The sequence below is a fragment of the Oncorhynchus kisutch genome, linkage group LG1, assembly GCF_002021735.2.
Source record: "Oncorhynchus kisutch isolate 150728-3 linkage group LG1, Okis_V2, whole genome shotgun sequence".
In the NCBI taxonomy this organism is placed as follows: domain Eukaryota; kingdom Metazoa; phylum Chordata; class Actinopteri; order Salmoniformes; family Salmonidae; genus Oncorhynchus; species Oncorhynchus kisutch.
The window spans coordinates 59,220,495-59,248,460 of NC_034174.2; the positions used below are offsets into that span (position 1 = coordinate 59,220,495).

General features: G+C 42.1%; 1 protein-coding gene across 3 annotated transcripts; it reads left to right on the forward strand.

Moving 5' to 3' along the window:
- The first annotated feature begins 346 nt into the window (after nt 1–346).
- On the forward strand, nt 347–27,565 carry LOC109890424 (serum response factor). 3 transcript variants are annotated; one of them, XM_020482370.2, is made up of 8 exons: nt 512–1,375; nt 13,505–13,774; nt 18,689–18,944; nt 19,736–19,897; nt 22,464–22,568; nt 25,950–26,126; nt 27,100–27,176; nt 27,273–27,565. In XM_020482370.2, the coding sequence occupies exons 1-8, from the start codon at nt 920–922 to the stop codon at nt 27,357–27,359; spliced, it is 1,590 nt and encodes a 529-aa protein (XP_020337959.1). In that variant the 5' UTR covers nt 512–919; the 3' UTR covers nt 27,360–27,565. The 3 variants fall into 3 exon arrangements, with proteins under 3 accessions (XP_020337966.1, XP_020337959.1, XP_031684049.1); XM_020482377.2 differs by lacking the exon at nt 19,736–19,897 and having other exon boundaries at nt 347–1,375; XM_031828189.1 differs by lacking the exon at nt 27,100–27,176.
- The last annotated feature ends 401 nt before the right edge of the window (nt 27,566–27,966 follow it).

Consider the following 27,966-nt stretch of genomic DNA (forward strand, 5'->3'; position numbering starts at 1 on the left):
CACGTAGTTTTTCTCAAAGTTGCCGGAATGCCATGTGCATCCACTTATATTAGTACATTTGTAACGGCCTAACCATGACGAGACTTCTATTCGCTCAAATAAGCCTCACGCAATTCGACACTGTCATGGACCTTTAAACAAAAAGGGCTGATCTCACGCAGACAGATTTTGAGCGGAGTAAATGCTCTCGCTTCTTCTCTTCCTCTCTGTTCGGAGCTATGACTCACCAAATAAGGAGCGACAACACCATAAAAGGAAATGTACGGCTGTATATGGCGGAAAGTAGATCTCGAAAGAACGTTTCCCAAGATATAATTCATGCGCGCTAAATGTGTTGCTCTTGTACATCTAAAATGTATTTTCAAAGGGAGACTATTTGCAGATGTTAATAGCATAAATTATCTATTTTGGAAGAGAGACTGGGAATGGTCAAGCGTTTTCGTTGTGAACTATATGGGATCGCGGAGTAATACCAATGGGTGTAAATCGAAATGTCCTTATGTGGAGAAGAGTAGGGGGTTGGGTTTGATTGATTAGTTGTAGGCGGAAACAACTTCTAACTACAACTTTGCACAGTTATGGTAAATTATATGCCATGGACAATTTCTTTCGTTTACACTAATCTGTGCTAATTCATTTGACCGTGTTTCCTAAAGCTCACAGAGAACACGCAACAGCACTATATAGCTAGCTAGCTAGGCTTTACTTGTTGATAAAGTCGCTAGCTAAATGACATTTAACTAGCTAGCTATCTCTCGGTTAGTTGGATTTCACGGCAATTTGCACCAACAAATTGAGGAATGGACAGTTTTTGAATAATTTCTGTTCGATCACAACATCGCTCATTTACGCATAAACCCAGTGGGTCCATCGACCGCGGCGGCGCGAGAGGTTTGAAGGCCTGGGGGACAGGTTCGGAATGTTGGGGGGAAACGGGGCAGGATTAGGTACAAGAGCAGGGGGCGCACGACCTGGAAATGGGACTGGGTTGACAGCTCTGCAAGTTAATAACCCAGGAACGAACATGAGTGGTGCCGAAGGTGGAAGGTTTGACGACCGAATCAGAGAATACTCAGCCGAGGTGGTGTACAGCGGCTCTGAACCAGAGTCCGACTCCGGGGATGATGATGATACCATGGGTTCAGCCGGGGACCGAAGAGGGGTGAAACGAGAGAGAGCTGAGATGGAAGTCGCTGCATCGACGACGTCTATGGGGCAACCCCCGGGAGGTTATGGTGGTGTCACGGGAGGTGCAACAGGGGCAAAGCCAGGCAAGAAAACCCGCGGACGAGTCAAGATCAAAATGGAATTTATAGACAACAAACTTCGGCGGTACACAACTTTTAGCAAGAGGAAGACTGGCATTATGAAGAAGGTTAGTTGTCAGTCATCTATCTATGTTTTCATTGTAGACATGCTGCCAACCTGTGCTCATGCTCCCACACCTGCGCAGACGTTTCATTTCACAGCCACAAGTGTTGACGCTATAGTAAACATTCATAAAAACAAAAATGTGCCTATTGGTCTTAATTTAAGGTTAGGCATAAGGTTAGCAGTGTGCTTAGGTTTAAAATCAATTTTACGAGAAATTGTAAAAATAGACGGGGGCTATGGTAACTAGTAATGACCTGACAGCTAACTAATTGATTTAACCTGTATTTTATTTTTATTTTTTATCCCTGAGTCATACAGAGACCAAGGTCTCTGAATTGCATAAATTACAGGAAAATGCACATCAAAATGCAAACAGAAAGAAAAACACTGTCATAAAAAAGAAACGCATTCATCAGTAATAAGGTCCTCAATCAGCTTTCTGAATTGCGCTAGAAGCACCAGAACATCACCTTTTGAAGATTGTTCAACAAATATGGTACAAGAAAGGAAAATCGGCTTTTAGTTAACTCAGTAGAGACGGCCATCCCCGAGACTGGGTGTGGTAATTTGTATGTCTCAAGTTTAGTAATGATGTTAGGTACAGTGGGACTTTATGTAAAAGGGCTTTATAAATGAGAACATAGAAATGTATCAACCTACGTGACATCAGAGGGCCAACCAACTTTCTGGTAGAGAATGCAGTGATGAGTACTAAAATTGTCGCCCGTAATAAAGCACTATGATAAACTGCATCTAACTGCTTGAATGAAGTGGTAGCCTCATTCATATAGGTGATGTCGCCATAGTCTGTTCAGTCTGCCGTCGGTCCTAATCTGCCTTCTACTATTTAGCGAGAGGCAGGACCTATTTCTATAGAAACTCAATTCTCAGTTTCTTAACTAACTCATCAATATGCATTTTAAAAGACAGCTTTTCATCTAACCAGATGCTAAGATATTTTTAAGCACGGACACTATCTATATGGACACCATCCAAAGTACATATGCTTAAATCAGACATATTTTTATGCGCTCTAGAAAACCACATATACTTACTTATAGATGCATTCACTACTAATTTGACAAAGTTTTTCTGTAATACAATAAAGGCAGACTGTGGTTCAGAGAGCCTGGTCAACCGAGGGGCCAATAGCATAAGCAACAGTATCATCGGCATACAAGTACAGGTAATTATTTTTTACAGACAAGTCTATTGTTAATGTAAACATTAAAGTACAGGGCCCAGAATCGACCCCCTGCGGGACACCTTTTCTCATTTCCAGGAAACCTGATTTAACACCATCAATAGAACTCAATCTCTATCTGCCAAGTATAATTATTTTATGTGGTAACGTACAGCGAACTCATTTGAGTTCAATGGCCCCATTATAGATGATATTGATAAAACAATGTTTTCATGAAGGGTTCTTGATTAGGCTGTCCAGAGTAGCTACTTTTCATGAGCTGCTATATAGTTCCAGGACTTGATTAGCTTTGTAGAACAATTCAGCTTCTACAGAGGATCAATAGAGACTGGTGAGAAGAACATTTTAATGCATTCCAGCAATCACCTCCCCAAGTTATAGCCCAGTAAAAACCTGAGCATGAAAATACTTGCTGCCAAAGCCACTTTCTTTTCAAGGCAGCTCAATATTGTTTGATCTGGCCTGTTTGGTTAGGTATGACACTATTTGCGTTTAGGTTGGGTCATCATGTGTAGGGCGATAACCTCATCCTAGATAAGTCTGTCAAATGGGACTACAGCAGCAGCATGCCTGTCACAAGTACACTGAAATGCCTTTCTTGCAAGCTCTACAAAATAACAAGGTAGAACAAAAACATGCAAAAGTAAGAAGCTGTATACAGGGTCAGTTCCAATAACATATTTACAATATGCAGGGATACTGGAGTGACAGAGTTAGGTATGTATACGGGTAAGGTGACTAGGCATCTGGATATATGATAAACAGAGTAGCAGGAGTGTAAATGATTGTGTGTGTAGTGTAAGGTCGATCAATTAATCGGCAGGGCCGGTTTCAAGTTTTCATAACAATCGGTAATCTGCATTTTTGGATGCCGATTACATTGCACTCCGCGAGGAGTCTGCTGTGGCAGGCTGACCACCTGTTACGTGAATGCAGCAAGGAGGCAAGGTAAGTTGCAAGCTAGCATTAAACTTCTCTTATAAAAAAAACAATCAATCTTAACATAATCACTAGTTAACTACACGTGGTTGATGATATTACTAGTTTATCTAGCTTATCCTGCGTTGCATATAATCAATATGGTGCCTGTTAATTTATCATCGAATCACAGCCTACTTTGCCAAACGGGTGATGATTTAACAAGTGCATTGGTGAAAAAAGCACTGTCGTTGCACCAATGTGTACCTAACCATAAACATCAATGCCTTTCTTAAAATCAATACACAAGTATATATTTTTAAACCTGCATATTTAGTTAATATTGCGTGCTAACATGAATTTCTTATATATATTTAGACTTAGGGATGCCACTCGTTAGATAATTTTTTTTTTTTGAAATTATAGTTTCTGGATTTAACTATTAATGACCTAAGGCTCATATTTCTGTGTTTATTATAATTAAGTCTATGATTTGATAGAGCAGTCTGACTGAGCAGTGGTAAGCAGCAGCAGGCTCGTAAGCATTCATTCAAACTGCACTTTCCTATGTTTGCCAGCAGCTCTTTGCTGTGCTTCAAGCATTGCGCTGTTTTTGACTTCAAGCCTATCTACTCCCGAGATTAGACTGGCAATACTATAGTGACTATAAGAACATCCAATAGTCTAAGGTATATGAAATACAAATGGTATAGAGGGAAATATTCCGATAATAACTGCAACCTAAAGCTTCATACCTGGGAATATTGAAGACTAATGTTAAAAGGAACCACCAGCTTTCATATGTTCTCATGTTCTGAGCAAGGAACTTAAACATTAGCTTTCTTACATGGCACATATTGCACTTTTACTTTCTTCTCCAACACTTTGTTTTTGCATTATTTAAACCAAATTGAACATGTTTCATTATTTATTTGAGACCAATTTAAGTTAAAATAAGTGTTAATTCAGTATTGTTGTTATTGTCATTATTACAAATGTGTGTATATATAAATATCAGCCGATTTAATCGGTATTGGCTTTTTTTGGTCCTCCAATAATCGGTATCGGCGTTGAAAAATCAGTCGGCCGACCTCTAGTGTAGAGTCAGTATAAATGTGTGTGCTGGAGTGTCAGTGCTATTTAGCAGTCTTATGCCATGGGGATAGAAGCTGTTCAGGAGTCTGTTGGTGTCAGACTTGATGCGGAGACAAGTCTTTGGCTTTGGTGGCTGGAGTCTTTAACGATTTCCCTAGGTCTTCCTTTCACACCACCTGATAAGAGGTCCTGGATGGCAGGGTGCTCTGTCCCAGTGATGTGCTGGGCTGTCTGCACTACCCTCTGTAGTGCCATGCGATTGAGGGCGGTGCTGTTGCCATACAAAGCAATGATTATTTTAAAAATCTTTATTTAACTAGGCAAGTCAGTTAAGAACAAATTCTTATTTACAATGACGGCCTACCAGGGAACAGTGGGTTAACTGTCTTGTTCACGGGCAGAACGACAGATTTTTACCTTGTCATCTCTGGGCTTCGATCCAGAAACCTTATGCAGCCAGTCAGTTATTATGCAGCCAGTCAAGATGCTCTCAATGTGTAACTTTTTGAGAATTTGAGGGCCCATGCCAAACCTTTTCAACTTCCTGAGGGGGAAGAGGAGCTGTCGCCATTTGGACAATTTTAAGTCCTTTAGTGATTTGCACACAAGGAACTTGAAGCTCTCAACCCTTGTTCGCAGGCTAGTAAGTGTGTGGTGAAGGAGATCATTTGGTTTGAGAAGCAGGGAGGTATTTAGGTTGGGAATTAATGTTTCCTACTCAAAGGGGCTTTAAGCTCAGGGAACTTGGCCAGTTATCTGTTAGGCTACCTAAACTGTACAATGAGTAGATTACATTAAGGCCTTTGCAAAGACAAAATGTCCACTTTTGTTGTTGACCAAATACTTATTTTCCTTCATAATTTGCAAATAAATTCATAAAAAATCCTACAATGTGATTTTCTGGAATTTTTTTCTTCTCATTTTGTCTGTCATAGTTGAAGTGTACCTATGATGAAAATTACAGGCCTATCATCTTTTTAAGTGGGATAACTTGCACAATTGGTGGCTGACTAAATACTTTTTTGCCCCACTGTAAATGCACATTCTTCCACAGCAACCATGTTATTTTGAGGAAGCCTATTTTTGATTCTGAGTTCGGACATAAAGTTTGAACTATTTGTAAGATGCATACTTTCAGTTATTTTCTGAACTCCATTCACTCGTGCCTGAGCATTGAGTGAGACTGGTGCTGTCGACACGTACAGATCAAATACACCGCTGCAGATGACGTAGCCTCGCAAGCTAACCGCCGAATGTGACGACAGAACCGAAGCAAATCATACAATCTGGCCAGGTTGATATCAATATTTTAATTTGCTAATATTGCACAGTGTAACGCGATACTCTTAAGACCGATTCTTACGTACAGTCTGCGAAGGCCTTCAGGAGTTAAACAATCCCGCTCAGGGCAGGGGTACTTCACAGATTTTCGTACCCAGGTATGCTGTATGCAACAGGGAGGGGCAAAAAAAAGTTTGATAACCTCTGTTACAAAACAGGCAATGAAAGGGGCTACCTAAGTCAGTCAGTTGCACAACTGAATGCATTCAACTGAAATGTGTCTTCCACTTTTAACCCATCTCCTCTGATTCAGAGAGTTGTAGGAGGCTGCCTAAATCTACATCCACGGCGCCCGGGGAGCAGTTGTCTTTGGGGGTGTGCCTGTGTACGCAACAGGCTACCTGCTACCCCAGGAGGCTTTGGATCGCTTGGAAAATCGGACTGCAATGTGGAAGATGGAGTAAGGCGCTACTTTGATGTGCCACATCTTTGAGCCATCACTGCTTCTCCATGGTGCACTGCCAACGTGCCCCCCCCCTTACAGAGCGATACTGTGTAGGCGCCTAGGCAACCACAAGGTTCCTTCCCCTCTGCAATGATGCAATGCCACTTGTGCATATACTGTGTTGGAAAGGGGATACCTAGTCAGTTGAACAACTGAATGCATTCAACCAAAATGTGTCTTCCACATTTATCCCAACCCCTCTGAATCAGAGAGGTGCAGGCAGCTGCCGTAATTGACATCATCAGGGCCCAGAGAGAAGTTGTGTTGCTCAAGGGTGAACGGCAGATCTTTCCACCAAGCTGGTTTGGGGATTCGAACCAGCGATCTTTGTTACTGGCCCAACGCTCTTAACCACTAGGTTAAGAGCGTTACCTGCCAGCCCAGGGTTGGTGTGTGGGTGAGTGTCCGCACAAATGACAACCTACAGAAAGTGTTGCTGCAAAGTGGAGGATACAGGAGAGCTAGGCCTAACTCGCTCAATCTCTTCAACTCTATATTCTCCTTCCTATCGTTTGCCACTTCCTGTCTTTGTAGCCTTGTTTTCTAACTAACACTGGTTGCTTTCTGATGTCGTTCCAGTTTTATGAGCACCATAAAGTGCTTGAATTCATTGAATAGCATACACAGCCAACTGGCCAATGGCTGCTGCCAAAAAAGATCCCCTCCCCTCCTACTACAATAGTGCCTGGGAGCTCTGAGCTTGTTAGAGCCATGCTTCCTGCTGCGTACACAGGCACAATGTTATGCATGGCTGTGGGGTTCCCCTTAGAAACAACAGCTTGTGCTCAACGAGATCCTGTTAAAAGCTTTTAAGAAATAGCTATGCATGTTGGAAGGAAGCTTGGTCTAGGCTGCATTAAGTAGGGCACTGGGTTGTGGTACTAATAGCCTGTGTGGAACAAACATGACCTTCTGACATTCTAAGTAAGGAATCCCGTTAGTTCTATTCATGACATTTCTATTTGCAATTATCCACAACGTTTGCCATCTGAACGTGGCCTTGCACTGCTCTAAGCAACTAATGCGCTTGTTCAGAAACATTTACCTCTTACTCTCCCAATAATCATTAGCCTGACTCTCTCCACTTGTAGGACCACAGCCCAGAGACCACGTTCATTGTTCTCTCCAATATCAATATATACTTGTTAGTTAGAAGATGTGCTTGCTGCCACACAACATTGCATCAGTGCTAAGGAATTCTGTGTGTTTGCGCCTAAAGTGTTGTCAGAGCACATTTGTAGAATGTTTGCATTGAATATCAATGTACTGTCATTTTGATTTAGGGATTAAGCTGGTTAGAAAAAGGAATAACTTGTCATAAATTAGGGAAATGATTTGGGCTGTGTAGAGCTCAATGAAGCCAGTTATGAGTGATTGTCTACAGGTAAAGGGAACAGTTAGTGTTGCTCAGGAGTTTGTATGAATGGTTTTGCATTTATATCAAATCAAACTTTATTTGTCACATGGCCGAATACAACAAGTGTAGACTTCACTGTGAAATGCTTACTTATAAGCCCTTAACCAACAGTGCAGTTCAAGAAGAGCTAGACATTTTTTACCACGTGGACTAAAATAAAAAAGTAGCACAATAACGAGGCCATATACAGGGGCCACCGGTACCGAGTCAGTGCGGGGATACAGGTTAGTTGAGGTCATTTGTACATGTAGGTGGGGGTGAAGTGACTATGCATTGATAATAAACAGCGAGTAGCAGCAATGTACAAAAGGGAAGGGGGGTGTCAATGTAAATAGTCCGGTGGCGATTTTATTAATTGTTCAGCAGTCTTATGGCTTGGGGTAGAAGCTGTTAAGGAGCCTTTTAGACCTAGACCTGGCGCTCTGCTACCGCTTGTCGTGCGGTAGCAGAGAAAACGGTCTATAACTTGGGTGACTGGAGTCTCTGACAATTTTATGGGCTTTCCGTTGACACCGCCTAATTGGGGCCGATTTCAAGTTTTCATAACAATCGGAAATCGGTATTTTTGGGCACCGATTTACGATTTATTTTTTATACATAACGGACTTGCCTAGTTAAATAAAAGTTAAGAACACATTCTTATTTTCAATGACTGCCTAGGAACTGTGGGTTAACTGCCTTGTTCAGGGGCAGAACGAAAGATCATTACCTTGTCAGCTCAGGAGTTCCAATCTTGCAACCGCACAGTTAACTAGTCCAACGCTCTAACCATTGCACTCCACGAGTAGCCTGCCTGTTACGCGAATGCAGTAGAAGCCAAGGTAAATTGCTAGCTAGCATTAAACTTACCGTATAATAAACAATCAATCATAATCACTAGTTATAACTACTGATCCAGTTTAGCAGGCAATATTAACCAGGTGAAATTGTGTCATTTCTCTTGCGTTCATTGCACGCAGAGTCAGGGTATATGCAACAGTTTGAGCTGCCTGGCTCATTGCGAACTAATTTGCCACAATGTTACGTAAGTATGACATACATTGAAGGTTGTGCAATGTAACAAGAATATTTAGACTTAGAGATGCCACCCGTTAGATGAAATACTGAACGGTTCCGTATTTCACTGAAATAATAAATGTTTGGTTTTTGAAATGATAGTTTCTGTATTCGATCATATTAATGACCAAAGGCTCGTATTTCTGTGTGTTATGTTATAATTAAGTCTGATTCAACAGAGCAGTCTGACTGAGCAGCAGCAGACCTGTAATCATTCATTCAAACAGCACTTTCGTGCGTTTTGCCAGCAGCTCTTCGCAAGCACAGCGCTGTTTATGACTTCAAGCCTAGCAGCCTAATGGCTGGTGTAACCAATGTGAAATGGCTAGATGGTGTGCGCTAATACTGTTTCAAACGTCACTCGCGTTTAGATTTGGAGTAGTTATTCCCATTGCGCTGCATGGTCCGCGGCTTTTGTGGAGTGATGGGTAACGATGCTTCGAGTGTGGCTGTTGTCGACGTGTTCCTGGTTCGAGCCCAGGTAGGGGCGAGGAGGGGGACGGAAGCTTTACTGTTACACTGGCAAGTGCCTATAAGAACATCCAATAGTCAAAGGTATATGAAATACAAATGGTATAGAGAGAAATAGTCCTATATATATACTATATTAACTACAACCTAAAACCTCTTACCTTGGAATATTGAAGTCTCATGTTAAAAGGAACCACCAACTTTAATATGTTCTCATGTTCTGAGCAAGGAACTTAAACGTTAGCTTTTTTACATGGCACATATTTTACATGGAACACATTTTTACATGGCACATATTACTTTCTTCTCCAACACTTTGTTTTCGCATTATTTAAACCAAATTGAACATGTTTCATTATTTATTTGAGGCTAAATTGATTTTATTGATGTTTTATATTAAGTTAAAATAAGTGTTAATTCAGTTTTGTTGTAATTGTCATTATTACAAATAAATAAAAATGTTTAAATCAGCCGATTAATCGGTATCGGCTTTTTTGCTCCTTCAATAATTATCGGTATCTGCGTTGAAAAATCATCATAATCGGTCGACCTCTAGTTTGGACCATGATAGTTTGTTGGTGATGTGGACAAAAAGGTACTTGAAACTCTCGACCCGCTCCACTACAGCCCCGTCGTTGTTAACGGGGGCCTGTTCGGCCCGCCTTTTCCTGTAGTCCACGATCAGCTCCTTTGTGTTGCTCACATTGAGGGACAGGTTGTTGTCCTGCCAGTTCTTTGACTTCCATCTTATAGGCGGTTTCATTGTTGTCGGTGATCAGGCCTACCTACCACTGTTGTGTTGTCAGCAAACTTGATGGTGTTGGAGTTGTGTTTGGCCATGCAGTTGTGGGTGAACAGGGAATACAGGAGGGGACTAAGTACACACCCCTGAGGGGCCCCAGTGTTAAGAATTAGCGTGGCAGACGTGTTGTTGCCTACTCTTACCACTTGCGGGCCGCCCGCCAGGAAGTCCAGGATCCAGTTGCAGAGGAAGGTGTTTAGTCCCATGGTCCTTAGCTTAGTGATGAGCTTTGTCGGCACTATGGTGTTGAACACTGAGCTGTAGTCAATGAACAGCATTCTCACATAGGTGTTCCTTTTGTCCAGGTGGGAAAGGGGAGTGTGATTAAGATTGTGTCATGTGGATCTGTTTGGGCGGTATGGGAATTGGAGTGGGTCTAGGGTATCCTGGGGGATACTGTTGATGTGAGCCATGACCAGCCTTTCAAAGCACTTCATGGCTACTGACGTGAGTGCCACTGGGTGGTAATCATTTAGGCAGTCTACCTTCTATTCCTAGGGCACAGGGACTATGGTGGTCTGCTTGAAACATATAGGTATTACAGATTCGGTCAGGGAGAGGTTGAAAATTTCAATGAAGACACTTGCCAGTTGGTCCGTGCATGCTTTGAGTACATGTCCTGGTAATCTGACTGGCCAAGCGGCTTTGAATGTTGACCTGTTTTCAAAGGTTTTGTTCACATCGGCTACCGTGTACGTTATCACACAGTCATCCAGAACAGCTGGTGTTCCCGTGCATGCTTCAGTGTTGCTTGCCTCGAAGTGAGCATAAATGGCATTTAGCTCATCTGGTAGGCTCACATCACTGAGCAGCTCGCGTCTGTGTTTCCCTTTGTAGTCCGTAATTGTTTTCAAGCCCTGCCACATCCGACGAGCGTCAGAGCCTGTGTAGTAGGATTCAATCTTAATCCTGTATTGACTTTTTGCTTGTTTGATGGTTCGTCTGAGGGCATAGCGGGATTTATAAGATTCCGAATTAGTGTCCGGCTCCTTGAAAGCGGCAGTTCTATCCTTTAGCTCAATGCTAATGTTGCCTGTAATCCATGGCTTCTGGATGGGATGTGTACGTACGGTCACTGTGGAGACGACGTCGTCGATGCACCCATTGATGAAGCCGATGACTGAGGTGGTATACTCCAATGCTATTGGATGAATCCCGGAACATATTCCAGTCTGTGCTTGCAAAACAGTCCTGTAGCATAGCATCGGCATCATCTGACCACTTCCATATTGAGCGAGTCACTGGTACTTCCTGCTTTAGTTTTTGCTTGTAAGCGGGAATCTGGAGGATAGAATTATGGTCAGATTTGCCAAATGGAGGGCAGGGGAGCGCTTTGTATGCATCTCTGTGTGTGGAGTAAAGGTGGTCTAGGATTCTTTTTTGTTCTTTCTCTGATTGCACATGTGACATGCTGGTAAAAATGTGTTAAAACTGATTTAAGTTTGCCTGCATTAAAGTCCCCGGCTACTAGGAGCGACGCTTCTGGGTGAGCATTTTCCTCTTTGCTTATAGCCTTATAGAGTTGGTTGAGAGCGGTCTTATTGCCAGCTTCGTTCTGTGGTGGTAAATAGACAGCTATGAGTAGTATAGATGAGCATTCTCTGTATACAGCTTTTCATGAGGTCTCAAATGACTTTGCATTGAGACCCTGTGAACAAAAACTCTAGGCCTATATCCTAAATGCAAATCGATTTAGTAATCCATCCATTTTGTCTTACACAACTATTCACTGCAACTGTAGGGTAATGCAATAGGTACAGTATAGCCTATCACAAATGTTACAATATATTGATAAATATACATGCAAGGGCCTGTTAATATCTATTGACGCCCAACTTGATGACCTCTGTATATCCATAGAAACATCAGTGTCCAAGTGCTGTTCGCCGTTAACGAAAGAAGTCTGCTCAGACAAGCGTCTGTCCGATGGGATTTTTCTTGATGAAGCAGTTCATTTATTTATTTATTAGAATTAGACTATTTTTAACATGTGTTTTGCAATTAAAATTGATAAATGGATAATTAATTTGTGCACTGAAAATCACATTTTCTCTTTTATTGTGTTACTGTAAAGTGTATTGCACTTTCAAAGGCATTTTTAGCCCCTTACACTCCCGGAAATTGGCCTATGTGGATAGGGCCCAATTGAAATGTTTCTAACAGAAGAACTATAAAAAACATATGCATAACCAGAACATGAGATTATGGGGAAATGATTACATTTTGGTTATTTCAGATCAAAGGTGAGGACACTAAGACTGAATCCAAACCTTACACTCTGATTTTGTGCATTTTTAATTTATTGTGCTTTTCACAGCATTTGTCAATGACATATTAAAAATACTTGGATACTGCACATTCAGTAACATAATAAGAATATTAATTTATATTTTGGAGTAGGTGCAAGATAGGAAAACGATTACAATGGTTTTGAGTGAGAGGTCGAACTGGTGTCTCCAAGAGGTCACACACCTCTCCAAACTGTGTACAGTTCCTAAGTCATTTCAATGCACGTTTGACTCAAGGAAAGAACTTTCAACTATAAGGTGCTTTTTTTGAGCTCTCCTAGCTTTGCCATTGAGGAACTGAGGCAAGCACACTTGTAGTTTTTTATTTTTGAACACAGCTCTGTGTCCCCACCGTCATACCATTGCTGTTTACATTTATATGTCGCAATCTGGGTCAGGTGGGCATAATTTGAACGCTTATTCTATTGCCAACATGGCTAGCCACGTTATAAAATACGATCTCAGTCTTAGGCTTTCAAAAGGTACTTCAGAGAAACAGATTGTAATTTTGGTGCATATAGAATTAGTGCATTTAAGTACGTGTTTGCGTCTAATTTTCTTCACAATACGACAAACATAAGCTCATTGTGTTCAGGACAACCCAGGGTATAACGCATATCATCCTTGTAACTGTGGATCAAACAGCGCTCATAAAGCTTGATACTGTAAATGTATGTATTCAAATATGGAAATGTGAAGCACACATCAAAGCGATATTTATTATAACCCTCAATGTCTCATCTTTCAGAACACATCGACTCCTCTCGATTTACAGCATTTCCCTCACTCAGACAACAAATGTGCAAAAGTAGCCCAGTTTAGACGGAAGGATGGGGGGCATCTTGTTGTTGCACACATGGTCAAGTTTAGAACAGCTGTCAGTCAACCCATACAGCGCTGTGAAGTGGTGAACCTGAGCTCTGTACCATGTATAGCATGTTACTCTACAGGCACTGCGTTCCAATGTAGGCACTTATCAATGACAAACATTTTTCAACCTGTATATGGGATGACAGGGACAGTGGGTGGAAAGGGCTACATTAAGTTTGATTTAATGCCTGGCGCTCTCTCATCCCTCTTCCCACTCCCCCAGGCCTACGAGCTCTCCACTCTAACGGGCACCCAGGTCCTCCTCCTGGTGGCCAGCGAGACGGGCCACGTCTACACGTTTGCCACGCGCAAGCTCCAGCCCATGATTACCAGTGAGACGGGCAAGGCGCTCATCCAGACGTGCCTCAACTCGCCCGATTCGCCGCCCCGCAACGACCCGTCCACCGACCAGCGCATGAGCGCCACAGGCTTCGAGGAGACGGACCTCACCTACCAGGTGTCGGAGGGTGACAGCTGCGCGGAGCCCCCCAAGGTGAGGTGGTTAGACAGTCTCCTGGGATTAACGCAATGGATAGCTGCTTCAGAGCACCTGGCTTACCACGCATCGAGTTGCCGAATGCTGTCTTTATATGGGGATTTTAGCATAGCAGTTGCATGGAGGTGATTTTCAAAGTAATAGATTAACAAACATGTCACTCTTTGGCCTACTGTGCATAATAATAATGTGGAAGAGGTGTATTGTTGCTCTGTTCATTCTTTCTCCTGTTGGGAAATGGGCACAGGCTTCAGAACCGAAGAGGTTTGCTAGGTTACTATGCAGTGCCGGAAAGAAAACCAGTGTAGAATGTCATCACTTGTAGTTGCATTCAGCATCCCTTGAAAAGGGTGTTGGCTGTCTTAATCTCAGACTGTGTTAGAATTAAAGGCACTCGCCAGTGGTAGCTTCACCATCTTATTCTGGTTAAATGTGTGGGAGAACAAACTTTAAGCCAGAGAACTTTTGTAGCCACCAATTTTTTATTTATTTACGCAACAACAACAAATCGTTGGATCAAAGTCATAGTTCAACCTCACAGGATATAATATTGCTTAAACGGTTGACATCACTACAGGGTCCTTTAACCAAAGCTGACCGATGGGTTAACTGTTAAGTCTCCTTAGACTTCACTGTTATTCATGAGCATATGAAAAATAAACACATCTGAAATGCTTCACAGCAGATTGATAAAAATAAGATTTGGCCTCTTTGTCCATATATGGGATGGTTTCCTCTAGTTCCTCTCTTGGCAGATGGCTGCTTGCATTCCATATACGCTGCAGCTGTTTTCAGAGTTGGTTGGAGACTGTGATTTTCAAAGAAACATGGTGAGCTCTATGTGAGGAGGTTCAGCGACGTACACCTACCCGAAGCGAAGTCTTTTGCTTGAGTAAATAAAAAGGGCGTTTCGTTGGGCTAGTCTTGAGCCTTATTGTCCACTTGAGGTCAAAGTTTCATCTCTCACCTGGTTTAATGCAGAGGGGAAGAAATGGTCGCTTCCTCGGATGGTCATGTAGTTGGCTTCATTTACCAGGCACAGGCCTACACTTTCACTTTGGAATTATAGCGTGAGCTACACAAGTTCACATCAATATTTTTGTATTAATGACTGGCCCATTGACCCCCATTTTAGAGCAGTGAAGCTTATGACCAGTGACAACAAATCATGTCATCATGATGCGCAGTTTGATTAAATGGAAACTAATTCTGTGTTAGATTATCAGTGTTTGTGGCTAGGATTCGGGGGATTTTTCTGCTCATTAAGCTTCTTTACTCAACCAAGAGCCAGACTTGCTTTGAAATATAATTGGTTGTTGATGAACCACGGTACTACTTCGGCTCACAGCTGATGTGGTGGGAGGAATCCTCACTGTTCACTCTGGAGAGGAAATTGCTTTTCAAATGAGGTTAAATGGTTGTCTGACTAGTCACCTCTGTCGTGGTGTTGTGCAAAGCACTGATAGAAAGACGGTACAGACGACAAGGTAGAGCCGCACGCTGGTGCAAGGAAGCTGTTGTCACAGGAACACTGAAATACAGATGGACAGGGACGCTATTCAGGAGCAAAAGTGGGCTTGGCTGGGGTTCTGGACTCAATCAATCAGACCACAGCCAGACAGACGCCCACAGTCGGTGTCATAACAAGAAACAGGCCATCCAACGCAAACTTAGTAGGGCATAACACTCGTAACCTAGGTTTTAATTGTTTGCTTTACTCTCGGTAAAGAGACCGGCTATGAGCTCGTGAGGTGGTGGTATTCCCTGACAGGAGGTGAGCCGCGAGACCCCGGGTTGTTTGTTTACTAGTTTTGTCCCCTCTCTTTTGGAAGAGACTCGTTCAGCAACTATTTTTGGAGGAAGAAATGTACTTATGCTCGGAGGGATAACAAAACTTTATTCAAAACTTTATTTAACTAGGCAAGTCAGTTAAGAACACATTCTTATTTACAAGGACAGCCTACCAAAAGGCCTCCTGAGAGGACGGGGGCCTGGGATTAAAAATTAAAAATAAATACAGGCTGTAGATGTCCTCTAGAAAGAAAAGGAAACCAAGTGCCCTAGACTAGAATGCACGATAATGAATGCAAGACAATTAATGCGGTCAGTTGAGTCTGTTCAATATGTTAGTACGTACTAACTCAAACACTCCATTTCCCAACAGGATTGTGTTCAGTAGGGCACACCGTAGCAAAACGTTTTGCAAACCAGGAAGCAACCATTTTTGTTCTAATTGGACACATTCAGGTAGTATATGTGTCAAACTCATTCCACGGAGGCCCGAGTGTCTGCGGGTTTTCGCTCCTACCTTGTAATTAGTAAGGAACTCCTATCACCTGGTTGTCTAGGTTTAAATTGAAAGGGGAAAAACAACACAACTTAGACACTCGGCCCTCTGTGGAATGAGTTTGCACCCCTGAAGTAGTACCTCCCTGTGGGCCCCCAAAAACAGCCATGGTTAAAATGTCCCATCGTTGAGAGGTTCATTTTACATGCTGTACCTTCAATAAGTTTCACCACTAACGAATGTTATTTTGACATTACCATAAGCGCTTCAAACGTAAATTTTTAGCGCTGCTGGATCAAAGGTGCGTGCGGCTGAATGCAGCATTGCTGTCGGCACACTTGACATGTCCTGCAGTTGACTAGAAGCCAGCCAGCCTACTGCCCAAGTATTGCTGTACAAGTTTCGGGAGGACTGCGGCACACATCTGCATTTTGCTCTCCGATGCGCTACAAACGGGACACACGTTAACAGTGCAGTTGACAGTGAATACACCCAATGCAAGCTCAGAAAGTACATGGCAACTATTAAAGTGGCACTCCAGTCTCCTTTTCATCTCATTTAACACCTGATTCACTTAAAGCTGCAATATGTCACATTTTGGTGACCTGGCCAAATTCACATAGAAATGTGTGTTATAAATCTGTCATTCTGATTGAAAGCAAGTCTATGAAGCAGTATATCTGTTTTATATGCGCTATTTCTATGCTTGCTGTACTTAAGTTTTTTTGTTGTCTTTTTTACCTAAGTTAAAAACTTCAAGGATTGTACCCTTTTATTTTAATTTTTTTACCATTTTCGCCTAAAATGACATACCCAAATCTAAGTGCCTGTAGCTCAAGACCTGAAGCAAGGATATGCATATTCCTGATACCATTTGAAAGAAGACACTTTGAAGTGTGTGGAAATGTGAAATGAATGTCGGAGAATTTAACACCTTAGCTCTTGTAGAAGATAATACAAACAAAAAAACATGAATTCCCCCCCCCCCCCCCAATCATCTTTGAGATGCAAGCGGAAGGCCATACTTTAAGGTGGGAGTCTAGCTGTAGTTTAGATGTGTGCAAAGTTTCAGACTGAAGAATTACATTACTGCGCACTGTTATGTATCAAGTCTGCCAGGAGTTTGCCCAAATGTGTCGAATTTATCAAATTTAAGTACATAACTATAGAGAACATACAAAAATGCAATTGTCATAAAAACATTAAGTTGACACACTCCCAGGAATGTCATACATAATGGATAATTAGCTTATACCCTTTCACACATCTAGATGTCTGAGCAGGGTTGGTGTGGAGCCAGACAGCTGTGGGGTCAAACTGTAGATCCCAGGTCCTACATTTGAACATACAAATGTATTTTATCAAACAAAACTATGCTACAGTTTGTCTGGGATCCTCAGGATGACAAATCAGAGCAAGATTACTGAATGGAAGTACATTATTTACCTTCAGATGGGAATGTATCAAACCTGTTGCCGTGATAAAAAAAAAATGTTTTGTTGTTGTGCACTCAAACAATAGCATGGTCTTTTTTTCACTGTAATAGCTACTGTTAATTGGACACTGCATTTAGATTAACAGTAATTTAAGCATATGTCTATGTCCTGGAACATTGGTTGTTGTATTTAGCGTCATTCTAGTCACATTAGCGCACGTTAGCAACAACCGTCCCGGTTTAGAGATGCCCATCCCGTAGAGGTAAAAGTTTTGTACAGCAGCTTAAAATATTATATTTTGGGTTATGGAAAATATCATTTGCATCGGTTTAGATGGTACAATGATTCTCTACACCACAGACGGCCGTGTGTCTTTGGGTTTTTTCTCAAGATTTTACTGAGTTACTGTTCATAAGAAGTCAGTAAATTGAAATAAATTCATTAAGCCCTAATCTATAGATTTTATATGACTGCAGTGGCACCGCCATGGGTGGGCCTGGGGAGCCAGGCCCAGCCAATCAAGGTTTTCCCCCATAAAATAGTTTTATTACACAGAAATACTTATAGAAATGCTCACCAACATGTATGAAAACAAACTTGTGCCCAACATTTGAGAAATAAGCTTTTTGTGCGTTTGGAAAAATCTTGTATTTCAGCTCATGAAACATGGGACCAACATTCCATGTTGCATTTTATTTTTTATTTTTTTAGGGGTAAATAGGCTTTAATATTGCAGATATATTGATAGAAGCCACAATGTAATTGTCTGCATCATTTCCAATCCCCCCATATATTTAAAAATTGAATCTCATCTCATCATCCCCAGACTCAAATTTGCTTTGCTTGATTTTCATGAAGATAGTTAGCATGCCAGCTTGCTCACAAACTACTTGTGTTCAGGAGTTGAAGCTTAGCCCTTCAATGGAATCTTTGACGTGTATCAGCAACTTGTCAAATCTAAAAACACTCCAACTGTGCTGACTGAGATGGACAGAGTGCGTAATTTATCTGCATTGTTTTTTGGCATGAGAAAAAGCAAATACATTTGGTTGGTACATCCCCTTATCTGTATTAATGTGGCTATCAAATTATCTACATATCATAAGCTATGTAAGTAGACTCTCTTCAAATGCACTGTTAACAGATCAATATCGTAAATATCTCTCTCCTGCTTTCTCCATTTCTCAGGACATGATGAAGCCGACGTTCACCATGGCCAATCTGGCTGCCGGTGTCAACACCCAACCCACGTCGACCTCCTCATCCTCCACTTCCTCCTCCTCTGTGGCCATGCACTTGCAGAACAGCATCCCTGCCACCTGCTGGCAGGTCTCGGCGGGCATCAATACTCACAGTGCCACCAGCAGTGCCAACGGCACGGTGCTGAAGACCTCGGCCACGTCAACGAGCGTCATGCTACCCGGAGGGTTCACCCTCATGTCCGGTGAGTGAAGGGGGGTATCCTGTTTTTTGTTTTTTTTAATCCCACTTTCTTTGCCTTATCATTTACCCCCTCCATGTTGCACCCAACTTTGTTTACTTCTGTTCACCCCCCTGAAATTGTTCCCTTGCTTCAGAATTGTCTTCTTTTAAAAAAAAATTGTTTTTGAGAATATTGCACCCTAAGCTCCTCTGGAGCTTTTTGGCTGTGTGTGTTTGTGCATGTGGTTTGTCTGTTTTGTGTGCATGGCTGTGTTTTGACAGTGTTTTGTTGTCTGTGACTTTGTCTGGCTGTGTTTTGACAGTGTTTTGTTGTCTGTGACTTTGTCTGGCTGTGTTTTGACAGTGTTTTGTTGTCTGTGACTTTGTCTGGCTGTGTTTTGACAGTGTTTTGTTGTCTGTGACTTTGTCTGGCTGTGTTTTGACAGTGTTTTGTTGTCTGTGACTTTGTCTGGCTGTGTTTTGACAGTGTTTTGTTGTCTGTGACTTTGTCTGGCTGTGTTTTGACAGTGTTTTGTTGTCTGTGACTTTGTCTGGCTGTGTTTTTTTTCTGTAACTGTATTTTTCTGTGAAGCTGTCTGTATTTTGTCTGAGGCTTTGTTCTGTCTGTGAGGCTGTGTTATGTCTGACTGTGTTTGAGTATGTTTTGCCAGTCATGCTGTGTTATGTGGCTGTGTCCGTTTTCCCTCTATCTTGGTCTTTCTCACTGTGTTATGTGTTTTGAGTTCTTGGTCTATGTGCCGGTTCCACTGCTAGAGACCTGTGCACCGCTAATTTTCTCTGCACGTCCTCTAGGCGCAACGCTTCCCCCTGGCACGCACACCATTCCTCTCAGTCACCTGCAGGCCCTCCAGGGCCCCTTGGCCCAGACCAGCATCACCACCGCTACCGCAGGGCACACACAGCAGGGCCAGCAGACCACCCTGCTCCGCCTACCTGCAACTGTCTCGCTCACAGGTCAGGGGCTTCTTCACCCCGCCGCGTTTTGTTTCCATGCCACGACACTTCCAAGCATCAACTCTCCTTGAATTGCAAATCAACCCCTATCTCCTACACTTTTGGCAAGCAATATGGCAACAATTCTGCCTTTTTTAATGAAATGGTCTGCACAACATAAATAATTTTCAATGATTCATTTATTCTCTGTGCGACCGCAGCCACCTTAAGTGTACAGCTTAACCAATTTTGTTATTCTGCCTTACCTATCAGGGCATGATGGAGCTACCACTATTGCTACACACATTCGATCTTCTCCGATCTACACCCAGGGGTTGACTTGGGATTTAGGGTTTATCGCTCTCTGTCTGCATGCATCTCTCACTCTAAGATTGTGTCGAGTGTCTTCAAATTGAGCCCGGTTTGTTTGCATCTAGGATCCCAGTCATTTCTCTGTAGCTATCTCTTGTCGCTGTTCAGAACTGTATCTCCATGCCTGTCTGTTAGCGTCCTTTTCTAGGTTTGCCTTTGCCTCACTGTCCCTCTATGCATCTCTGTCTCTCTCTGTATGTTTGTTTGAGCTTGCATCAGTGTCTCTTCCTGGGCTTATGTCTGTATCTCTTTACATATCGATAAAGGCAAAAAAAACTAACATTTACAATGCAGTGAGATAGCAGGTTTGAATGAACTCTTATGAGGTTTAAATATGGTGCTCTGCTTGCAAACAGTCACAGGAGAGGCCTCATTTGTTGACGGGACAAAGGGAGGCAGTAAGGATGGATAATAAAGACTCATGGAAGGGTAAACAGGAGCTATATTTTAGGGACGAGGAGCGGGAGGAGTAGCAGTCAGTGTGTAGATGGGGGACAGGAATATAGGAGAGAGGATATTTTAGTCTGTTCACTCGTCAGTGTTTGTTACTGAATGAGGGTGTGAGGGGTGCGCATTAAGGCTGTTACTGATTGTGTGTAGTAGCACCACTGTTATCACAAGAAATAGAAAAGATGGGGAGTCTGCTTGCATATGTGGACAAAGCCACGTTATTTGTTTTATCAGTTGTCTTAGCGAAAGGGGGAAAAGCGGGAGTTGAAAAAGTTCCACACTTGTGTCCAATGTTTTTTTTTTTTCTGCACTTGAATGTTGTGAAAACATCCAGCGTGCGGTTACTGTGAACACTGAGGCTATAGCTACTTTAAGTTAGTTTTAAGTGGCCAAGTAGGCTACTGTGTACCAGAGTGACCTACCATCAAAAACAATGGAGAAAATGCATCCCATAAACTTCTAGCACAGCGATAGAACAGCTATCATTCAGCCTTCAGTAGCAGCCAATGGGTGGTGTTCAATGTAGGCCTACATTCCATGAGACGCTGCAGGGTTTGACATTAACCTGTTTATCCACTTGTCCTTCAGACGAGGAGGTGACTGAAAATCTTGTTGTGGTGTTTGATGCAATAATACACTTTACAAAATAAAATGCATTATTATTCCCATACCATTTATTACAGAGAATCAGACAAATTATGCTCCCCTCTGCCTATTGGCTACTAAACTTATTCAAGACTGTCTCACAATATAACTCTACCCCTTTTAAGAATATGTTTAGAAAGCACTTTTTTTGTACTCTTGTAGGAAGCAATCACTACCCTATTGCTGACTATAAATTATCTATAACTGGGCTAATAACTCACTAACTAGCAAAGGATATGAACAAAATGTGCACACGTGGCTACATGCAGCTCTTGCTTTGATCTCAAAACAAGCGCATCTACTCACAATCGCTCATGCTGTAAACACAGTCCAGTTCAAAGTAAATTTCCCAGATCCATCTACTGTATGGCAATGGTATATTTGCCTTCAGGCCTACTGCAACTCTGATTGGATATCTGCACCGGTCTGTGTAGAGTATGGGCTGAGTCGTGTGTCAATGCGATAGATTCCTACTCTGATGCGTTCTGCCTACAACAGAATCTCTTACGTAGTTAGTTTTGCATTCAAAGTCTTGCATAGTTTGTTTCGGTATGTTGCATTAAAAGTGACTAATATTGCGTTGATTCGATCACAATTGCCACAGTAAAGGGAAACATTGATAGTGTTAACGAACAGGGAAAACTCTAGAAAGTTGAGTCTCGTGCTTCTGTCAGCGGATGCGTGCAGCTTAGATGGAACATTGCTTGTGTCAGTTTTATATCTCACTTGGTGTTCATCTTCATGAACTGTAGTGAAAGTAGGCTAACAGCTGTGTACATTCTTTAAAATTGTCAGTAGGAATATCCCAAGTACTTCATTTGTAAAATCACAACGGCTGAAAAGGGAACACATTTTTTGTGTTAAATAGCATACATGACAGCTGTATAGACGGGGATTCTACTTTTCAGTAGGTCAGTTAACCCTTGCTCAGCCACTTAAGTGGTCCACTTCACTGGTACACACTCATAACTAACCCGTTCATATTTACCACCCAACTGTAGTGATGTACCTAGCAGAGGTAACATGCAAACTTGACCTCTATAATGAGTGTGCAAAAATAGCAGAATGGTTGAATGGAAAATTAATATTCTCACTCTAGGTATGTGTGCGTCTTTCTCAGGTGGAGGGATGGGCCAGCAGCTGCAGGCCATTCAGGTTCACCCCAGCAGTCAGCAGAGCTCTGTGAGCCACAGTGACCTCTCCCACATCACAAGCAGCTCCACGGGTAAACAACAACAACTATACACTCTCACAGCAGCCTGTCTGTGCTTATGAGCCATTTTACTGTTATGCCAATGTGATTTGAGGGGGGGGGGACAGCACTGCACTGCGATAATATTATTAGTATAATGAGGAGAGGGGGAAAAAGTTTCATGTTAAATTGTTATATGATTACTAGTAGGCTATTTACCCCACTCTCAAATGCGACAAGCAGCGGTCTGTTTACAAGTTGATGTAATAATGAAATGGGCTCCTTGATGGACCCAATCCCAAGGAGGAGGGTCTGGAATGACGGGTGCAGCAGAGCAGTAGCCCAATCTAGAGGGGACAATAGAGAGACTGACATGAGAATCTGAAATCGACCTCTAGGCTCTAGCTCTTCCTCACTAGGCATTCCTGTAGTTTTGAAAGGACTGGACAGGTATGAACATTATGGTAATTGCTTCTCCTTGCCTTCTCATAGGCAGAAATACTGTATATAATGGTATGGTTGTGTCTCCGCCCTAACAATGGGGGGAGTCCCAATGGCGGGAAGGCAGGTGGTCTGCTTATCGTTGACAGATTTTGATGGAGTAAACCCTCTTGCTATTGGGCCCAGTTTTTCAAAACTTTTCTGATTTCGGCAATCGGATTGGATTAAATGTTCGATTTTGGTATTTCAAAACAGAAAAACTAAAATGATACTGATCATTTGGATTGGGATTTGGTAATCCAATCTGACCTTTTTTAATCAAGATTAACCAAAGATGTGTGTATATATAAACCCTGGATTGCTGATGCTATGTATTGACCAACGGAAGGCTTTGAAGCCACCGGCCGCCACATTGGTACTCCTCAGAAGGAGCAGTTCTCCATAGGAGTGAATGGAATTCTACAGTATTTCATTAATGTTTCAAGGTCAAAGTTATTCATATTTCAGTATTTCTTTGTGGACAGTAACATTGGTACTCTTTAAAAAATGACGTTAAGGAATAGGTTTTAAAATGTTCAGTTCACATAATATAATTTTAAAAGTATGCATTAAGGTGTCTGTAATAGAATATACTTGTCAAATGAATGTTGACATTTAATTAATGCATTTCTAAAGCAACCAAAATGGCTGCGTTGTGTCTTCAATACAGCTCTCCCTGTCAGTCATCCAGGGTTCATACACATCATTAAAATGATTTAAAGGAGAAGTTTCCTTTTTTTACAACCAAATCCCTATTTTGATGTAAATGGCATGTTATAGAAGGGTCCAGACACCCTGTTGTGATTTCACATGTTTTTGAGAAAGATTAGGGAGGTAAGGCAATAAATAGGCCGTAGTGGCGAAATAATTACAATTTCACAAATTAACACTGGAGTGATGGATGTGCAGAAGATGAATGTGCAAGTAGAGATTTTTTTAATGTAAATAAAATAAGTAACAATATGGGGATGAGGTAGTTCGATGGCTATTTACAGATGGGCTATGTACAGGTGCAATGATCTGTAAGCTGCTCTGATAGCTGATGCTTAAAGTTAGTGAGGGAGATATAAGTCTCCAGCTTCAGTGATTATTATTTTAAAAAATTAAATACTTTTTTTTTGTGCAATTTGTTCCAGTCATTTGCAGCAGAGAACTGGAAGGAAAGGCAGCCAAAGCAGGAATTGTGTTTAGGGGTGACCAGCGAAATATACCTGCTGCAGCGTGTGCTATGGGTGGGTGCTGCTATGGTGACCAGTGAGCTGAGATAATGCGGGGCTTTAACTAATAAGGACTTATAGATGACCTGGAGCCAGTGGGTTTGGCAACGAATATAAAGCGAGGGCCAGCCAACGAGAGCATACAGGTCGCAGTGGTGGGTAATATATGGGGCTTTGGTGACGAAACAGATGGCACTGTGATAGACTGCATCCAATTTGCTGAGTAGATTGTTGGAGGCTATTTTGTAAATGACATCGCCAAAGTCAAGGATCGGTAGGATAGTCAGTTTTACGAGAGTGTGTTTGGCAACATGAGTGAAGGATGCTTTGTTGCGAAATAGGAAGATTTTATTTTGGATTGGAGATGCTTAATATGAGTCTGGAAGGAGAGTTTATAGTCTAACCAGACACCTAGTATTTGTACTTGTCCACATAGAATATATGTCAGAAGTGTCCAGAGTAGTGATGCTAGTTGGGCAGGTGGGTGCGGGCAGAAATAGTTTGAAGAGCATCCACTTAGTTTTACTTGCATTTAAGATCAGTTGGAGGCAACGGAAGGAGTGTTGTAATGGCATTGAAGCTCGTCTGGAGGCTAGTTAACACACAAAAATGGGCCAGAAGTATACAGAATGGTGTCGTCTGCGTAGAGGTGGATCAGAGAATCACCAGCCGCAAGAGCGACATCATTGATGTATACAGAGAAAAGAGTAAGCCCGAGAATTGAACCCTGTGGCACCACCATAGAGACTGCCAGAGGTCTGGACAACAGGCCCTCCGATTTGACACACTGAACTCTATCTGAGAAGTCGTTTGTGAACCAGGCAAGGCAGTCATTTGAGAAACCAAGGCTGTTGAGTCTGCCTATAAGAATGCAGTGATTGACAGAGTTGAAAGCCTTGGCCAGGTTGATGAATACGACTGCACAGTATTGTCTTTTGTCGATGGTGATTATGATATCGTTTAGGACCTTGAGCGTGGCTGAGGTGCACCCATGACCAGCTCGGAAACCAGATTGCATAGCGGAGAAGGTACAGTGGGATTTGAAATGGTCGGTGATCTGTTTAACTTGCCTTTCGAAGACCTTAGAAAGGCAGGGTAGGATGGATATAGGACTGTAACAGTTTTGGTCTAGAGTGTCTCCCCCTTTTGAAGAGGGAGATGACCGCGGCATCTTTAGAGGTTGTACAAATGAAATTCTCATTCCTAACTTTATCCGCATGTTATATTCCCTTTTTGTGTTTCTCAAAAACGTGACATCACAAAGGTGTCTGGACCACCTTCTATAATAGATATTTGGTTGTGAAACAGTTTTTCCAAACTCAAAGGTACTGATTAGGATAGTTTTGATACCATAAATGTGGATAATGTTGATCCCACTGGAAGGGTGGATATAGAAATGTGAAAGGCACGAAGGTGGGGAGATCAAACAACAGTATTCCATCTGAAAACCAAAGGTAACTAATTGTATTAAATGCTTGATTGTGGTATGTATGTGGTCATTTGTTACATTGAGAAGTATCAAAGAAATGTCATGTACTTGCAGTACAAGTGATATGCAGGCTCTATTTTTGGCCTTAGTTGCCTTTTTGTTAACAGTTTTCGTTTTCACTGACCTGTTCTACATGTTGAAGTCACCATTCATAATTGTATAAATGAACCTTACAGAATATTGATATGCACACCTCATTGCCCGTGTTGTCCTGTCTCCCTGCTCCAGTGAGCCTCCCCACCACCATCGTCACGTCCTCGGTGCCCTCATCGATGGGTGGTCACATGATGTACCCCGGCGCCCACACTGTCATGTACGCCACACCTACGACCTCGTTGGGCGACGGCAGTCTGACCGTGCTCAACACCTTCCCACAGACAGCCCATACGCAGTCCCATGACCCCGGTGAGCCAATCAGAGTCCAGACACCACAGCTGGCCTAACAGGGCACTGATATACAGTGAGCTCAAAGTATTGGTTCACAACTTTTTGTCAACTTTTTTGTTGTTTTGGCTCTGTACTCCAGAATTTGGATTTGAAATGACACAATGACTGAGGTTAAAATGCAGATTGTCAATAATAATTTGCAGGTATTTTCATCCATGCTGGGTGAACCGTTTAGAAATTACAGCACTTTTTGTACATAGACCTCCCTCCATTTTGGGGCACCAAAAGTATTGGGACAATTTCCCTTATGTGTATTAAAGTAGTAAAAATGTAAGTAGGAAGGTGTTCCTAATGTTTGGTATAGTCTATCTATTTCCGCTGTAGAGACTTGAGCACATGAGAAAACAAGTTTTGATCAGTCAGCTATAGGATAACAAATACCGGAGTTTAGGTGCAGGTAGAGCCGGTTAGCGCTAGCTAGTTGGAGTCAAATATCTATACTGTCGTCCAAAAAATATTGTAATGTAACCATTTTTTTTTCTCCCCATTAGTTTTTAGTGTGTCCGATCCTATAGAAATAGACTTCGGATTTTAGTCCAGATCATCTGACATTTGAGAGAAGACATTCTGACCGGACATTTTGTGCTGCTTCGGTGAAACTTTTAGCTCTGTCTACATTGTGCTCTTGCATTCTGTAAATATAACATTTATTGAAATAGGCTATAACAAATAGAAATATAGGCAATTTTCTCAGAATGTCACCCATGCACTACCCCTGCTGTGTGCTGCCTGATTCTACTCTTTACTGCATGGTGGCATGCAGTCAAGTTGAAATAGCTTAGTCTCGTCTGTCATGATGTTGTCACTGTCAATGATGGCTGTCAATCATCCTCAATAGATGATACTATCGTGATCGCGGCCAACCCTACTGGTTTGTATATGCGCGATTCATTTATTGGATCCCCCCCCCCCCCCCCCCCCCCCCCCCCAGGTGCTGTATCGCAGGTGTTCCTCACAGGACATCCTGGGACAGTTCAGATCCCTGTGTCGGCAGTGCAGCTCCACCCGGTAATGACACGCATGTCCCTCTGTCACCACAACTCTACTGTCATTACTGTCACCTCAACATTAATGTCACCTAATCCCTCTCCTTTTGACCTGTAGATGCTGATTGGTCAGCAGTCAAGCAGCAGCAACCTCACAGAGCTTCAAGTGGTCAACCTGGATGCCCATCACTCAAAGGACGATTGACCCGCCCACATATAGACTGCTTTACCAAGACACACATTTGAATGCACACACGCCAGGGGATCACTGACGCCTTGCCAACAGACTGCCACCCCCTATTTATTACTGCCTTTTCACCGCAATCATTTTGTTTAAAAAAAATAAACCTTGTAATATGCACACACTTACAATGGTTTTACAGAGAATTAAGGTGTGGTGCTGCCATTTTACTTTGTATATTTGTCTTTTATTTTCTTCCTCTGCAAGATTTTCTTGGCTTGACATATCCACATATTGCTGAGGCTACAGCTTCACATTTCAATCGGAGACGTGTAGTGTGTACACATACCGGTTGTATGTATTTGAACTGAAGAGGTTTTGATATTGTTTTTCTTACGAGTGTATTCTCTTTTATGCCCCATGTGCATCCTAACGTTGATTACTTATATTTTTCTTATGTTGGCATATGAATGATAACTTTACAATACCAGTTGCTGTCATTAGGGTAATCATATCATTTTTATTTCATTTCTGGGGGGAAATGTGCAATTGATGCCAGTATCTACTCGCTGATAATGCTACAGTTAAATTAATTTATATAGTTGAAGTCGGAAGTTTACGTACACCTTAG

Bases quoted from the DNA above. Each gene is read 5' to 3' on its own strand.
- LOC109890424 (XM_020482370.2), top strand. From the start codon at position 920: ATGTTGGGGGGAAACGGGGCAGGATTAGGTACAAGAGCAGGGGGCGCA. The intron at 13,775-18,688 runs GTGAGGTGGTTA...TCCATTTCTCAG, and splicing joins GCTGCGCGGAGCCCCCCAAG to GACATGATGAAGCCGACGTT. The intron at 18,945-19,735 runs GTGAGTGAAGGG...CACGTCCTCTAG, and splicing joins AGGGTTCACCCTCATGTCCG to GCGCAACGCTTCCCCCTGGC.